This window comes from Petaurus breviceps, unplaced genomic scaffold (genome assembly GCF_028583685.1).
Source record: "Petaurus breviceps papuanus isolate PSGF00001 unplaced genomic scaffold, PetGlider_PUasm1.0 140, whole genome shotgun sequence".
Taxonomy (NCBI): Eukaryota; Metazoa; Chordata; class Mammalia; order Diprotodontia; family Petauridae; genus Petaurus; species Petaurus breviceps.
In genome coordinates this window covers 50,464,833-50,469,426 of record NW_027185698.1, presented here as the reverse complement: position 1 = coordinate 50,469,426, position 4,594 = coordinate 50,464,833, and the positions used below count along the sequence as shown (strand labels likewise).

At 40.2% G+C, this 4,594-nt stretch overlaps 1 protein-coding gene across 6 annotated transcripts in view; it reads left to right on the top strand.

Moving 5' to 3' along the window:
• The window catches only part of PIGG (phosphatidylinositol glycan anchor biosynthesis class G (EMM blood group)), a 163,623-nt gene extending 159,601 nt beyond the window's left edge, over positions 1 to 4,022 (top strand). For 5 of the 6 annotated variants that reach the window (XM_069072753.1, XM_069072737.1, XM_069072745.1 and 2 more), the window contains one exon: positions 1,359 to 4,022. In XM_069072753.1, the coding sequence (XP_068928854.1) occupies positions 1,359 to 1,578 (220 nt within the window). In that variant the 3' untranslated portion in view covers positions 1,579 to 4,022. The remainder of the gene's footprint in view (positions 1 to 1,358) is intronic. The other variant, XM_069072728.1, reaches the window with a different exon arrangement.
• The last annotated feature ends 572 nt before the right edge of the window (positions 4,023 to 4,594 follow it).

Below are 4,594 nucleotides of genomic sequence, written 5' to 3'. Positions count from 1 at the left end.
ACACACAGAAGTCTGTGTCCTTCTCTGAGTCAGCCTTATCTTGAATTTTGACTGTTCTCCCTCTGCCTCCCCCTTCCTTTCACTGGGCAATGTGCCTTTTCTTCTTGTCAGTTCAGGGGCTCAGAGGGCAAATCCTACTCTCTCTGTTTGTCTTCTACCTTTCATCTTCCTCCCAGGCAGTTGGACTGGATTATACAAATTATCCCAGATTGCTTCTTGAAAGATCTCCAAAAGGCAGAGGGAGGAAGTGGCTGGCTCCATTACAGTTATTTGGTATGTAGGAAGAAGGATCTCCTTTAGGGTAGGGATTTGTAATCTGTGCCACATGGATATATGAAAAACCATTTTCAAAAGAAGAGATTCAGCAAAAACCTATCACTGTTTACTGTCGACTTCTATAGATTAAGATCTTTTTATGCTCTACTGTAATTTAACATTTACAGGTTGGTATACTGAGGATTGTAACCATGGTCTAAGTAAAACAATCTTTAAAAGACTCATTTATAGCTTTTTAAACTTTGCCTACAAGCATGAGATGTATATTCAACCATTTTTTTGTTCTATGTAAGTACTAAGATTTAATTCCCATTGGCATGCATACCATGCACGTTAGCTTTTTTCTTTGCCTTGGAGAACATGCCTTCCCTTGTCTAAATCTGTCATATACATCCATTAATCCAATTTCTACTCTGGAAAATGTCTTTCTGATAATTTTAGTTTTTGTGGGATCTGACTCCAAGACTCTTTTGTACCTAAACATCAGTATTAACATCAGGAAAGGTCAATTAACATTGGCTTTTGTAGAACATTAGACTATAGGATCATTAATCCCTAAGTATTTTAAGATCTTTTTTAAAAAAAAGTCTTAGAATATATTGGAGAAAGGCCAGTCTGAGTTAGTAAAAATTTGAATTGCTGTATAATTTTAAAGGAATACAGGTTAATTATTTTTAAATAACCACTAACATTGTTATTAAATTAAGTGGGATCCTTCCTTAAATAACAAGAGTCCTATATAGTAATCACATTAATTGTTAGTATTCAAATAGATGATGCCAAAGTACTTTAAAAGTCTGTATTCCTGACCAAGTTAAGCATTTCTCCTAAATTCTCATTTACACTATTATTTGGTTTAGTGGATGCCTTTTTAATGATACTTACTGCAGAAGTGGAATTCGGCCCAGCCCAGGCTGTTACCATGAATTATCATAAGTTAGAGAAGTAAAAATTAATAGCCTTCTTGGGCTCATTTGCGGAAATCAGATTATTGATTACTTTTTAAATGCTGCATTTAAGATAAAGTGTGAGTGTGTGGTGTGTAATAACATTAACATTCTTCATGGTTTTTTCTTCATTAGCAGGAGTTCAGCAATGAGTCACGCCTGTTTCTGCTATGCGGTGATATGTTCCATCCCTGTGTCTGCGTACATCATTCTGGTGACTACTCTACGTTACCATTTGTTTATATGGAGTGTGTTTTCTCCAAAACTTCTCTATGAGGGAATGCATCTATTACTCACAGCTGCCATTTGTGTATTTTTCACAGCCATGGACCAAACGAATCTCATAAAACCTTAGTCTATTACGTATGCCTGGAAAGAACTTCTTTTTAAAAAGCCTATTAATTGCTGACTGGATTTGAGTAATGGAAGATAAGCTTAACTACTAAGAAGATCATTCCAGAAAAAGATAAAAGGTTATTTATGGCTTATGAGTTCTAATGGTTGTTTTTTTTTTTTAAATCTTCAACTTCTTTGACTTATGTACTTTAATTTAGATGTACTATAAGTGACTTTTGGTGGTTGAGATTGGGTAGGGGACAGGTGAGGGGAGGGGGAAGAGAAAGACAGACTCTTCGACCATTTGAAAAAGTACTGATTTTTTTCCAGAATATAAAGTTTGATTATAAACCGTGTCCCTTTTCCCTTAATGCAAATCAGTCAAAAAATTTCTGGTTTTGTTAATTTACTCCATATATGTTATAAATATGACTCAGTTTTGTTTGTTAATGAATGACAATCTTAAAAAGTTTTCACCTTTACGCAGCTGCTCAGTGCACTTGACTCTGAGGAGACAGGAAGTAGAGGGAGAAGATGGATCCTTACTTAGACTGTGGGGCATTTGTGAAGCAGATGAAATCTATATAAAATGTTCTATCCAGCTCTGCCATGATATTCACAAGATGGCCTGGAGAAAGAAACAGGGACATGAGCATAACCATATGACCATCCACGAGCACTAGTAGGCAGCTGAATTTCTGGCTTGCAATCACAGGACATATAGGCCAGAGGAGTTAGAGTAGGAAGAAACTGAAAAAGAGGAAGACCATCTGATGCTGTCAAGTGGCATAAGGTACACAGAGCTACAGAGGAATCGGTAAAGAGGAGGCTGATGCCCAGCGTTGCCCTGGGCTGGCTGAGGGTCAGGGAGGAGAGAGGATGCTCCCTTCCACCACTCCACCTGTTGCCTAGGGTGAAGTCTCTGGGCTAAGCCTGTGCACCCCGGGGGCGGGGGGCGGGGGGCAGGCAGCACAAGTCCTACCAACACTTGGAAACTTTCCTAGAGAGAAACAAGGACAGGAGCAATGACAATGTGGCAGTTCCTGTGAAAAGACCTGGAGGTTGTGGTGATTCTGAGGTCAGCATGAGTCCTCAGTGTGCTGTGGCAGCATCAGTAGAAGCATCCTGTCCAGAGTCCCACAGGTCATAGCTCCTCTGTCTTCTGGCTTGGGTGGATGAAGTGTTTCAAGAGCTGGGTCTGCAGTCAAGAAGATATGAATTCAAATCTAGCTTCAGATGTTTACTGACTCTGTGTTCCTGAGCAAGTCACCAGCTTCTCTCTTCTTCAACTTCCTCATCTGCAGAATGGGGATCATAAGAACCCCTATCTCCCTGGGTGCTTGTAAAGATCAAATGAGATGATATCTGTAAAGTACTTTGTGAACCTTAAAGCTTTGTATAAATGCTCATGATTGTTATTTTTATTTTTTTTGCCTTTTGGAGGGCAGTTGGGGTTAAGTAACTTGCCCAAGGTTACATGGCTAGGTTTTTTTGTGTGTGTGGGTGTTAAGTGTCTGAGACTGGAACCGAACTGGGGTTCTCCTGACTTCAGGGCCGGCGCTTTACTCACTGCACCACCTAGCCGCCTTATGATTGTTATTTTTAACATTGTGATGAACAGGAAGGACATTGAACTAGAGCACATTTGGAATAAGATGGCCAGGAGGGTCAGAGAATTCAGAAGCTTGTTCTGTAAACATCGATGGAAGGATTGGAGATATTTACTCTAGAGAAGAGGAGGCCGAGGAGGAAAGTAGCAGGTGTCTTCATATATATTTAAAGGGGCATCCTACGAAAGAAGGATTAGGGAAGGAAAAGGCATCTAGTTCAAGCCCCTCCCCTTCCCCACTTCTACCCATGAGAAAACTGAGACCCAGGGAAAGTCCCAGTCAATAATTTGCCTAAGGTCAGAGGCAATAAACATAAGAGGGAGGATTTAAACTCAGTCCTCTGTTATCAGAAACAGTGCTTTCCCCACCATTCCACACTATCTTCCTTGGCTAGATAGGACTAAACTGGTTCAGTTTTGTTTCATTGGGTCAAAGCTGCCGAATGGTATGTGGGGGAGGGAACCACAATTCAGAGCTGGAATGTTGAGGAAGATTATTCAGTTCTCCTATAGACGAGGAAACTGAGGACCAAAGATACTCAGTATGATTTGCCTGCAGCTACAGTTAAGTGGCTGAGCTGGGATAGAGAGATGAAGGATTTCTTAAGTGATTCCTGGTGCCAGGCACTGTTCTGGGACAGCTCATAGTGGAAAGTGGAGGAAGGCTTTTCCAGGATGTTGTGCAGGGTATGGGATAGTAACTGAATGACTTTGCAGGTCTTTTCCATCTCTTTCATATTCTAGGATGGATCCCCAGCCTCGGCCTGGAGTGACATAAATATTCCTTTATGGAAGGTGTTCAGCAAGGAACTGACTTTATATTAAGAAATAAATAAAAATACACTTTTGCAAAACATGTGTAGTTCAGTGGAAGCTAACTGAACATTCCCCAAGAGCTTTGGGAAGCAGCTCTCTGGCTTTTCCCAGAAGAACCCAAAGTGCTTTCCTTCCTTTGGGTTTTAAGTGAAAACATCTTCAGATACTGGAAGATAACAAATAGTCAGACTGGATGATAGGTAGAATCATCTATAGAAGCACACCTAATGATCTGACTCAAACCTTGACTAGGCATCCCTGACCCTGGGGTCACCTCTACTGCTTTCACTCTCCTTTAGAAATAAGGGGGAAAGGGCAAGGGCACTGGATCTGGGAGCCAAGACCAAAGTCCTACTAGTCAAATGGGAACTCCTTGAGGGCAGGGTCTGGGGTTATTTTTCTTTAATACCTTTATATATTTTATATATATTACATATGTATAATTCTAGTATCTTAAAACTGCACTAAGACTTTTGGGTATATTTAAAGGGGTGTCCTGTGAAAGAAGGTTACCTGGCACAAAAGTAGGTGTTTAATGAAATTCATTGTGTTGAATTGGTAAATACAAGTGTGTAAGTAACTTACAACCTAAATTTACCTTTAGTGTTGA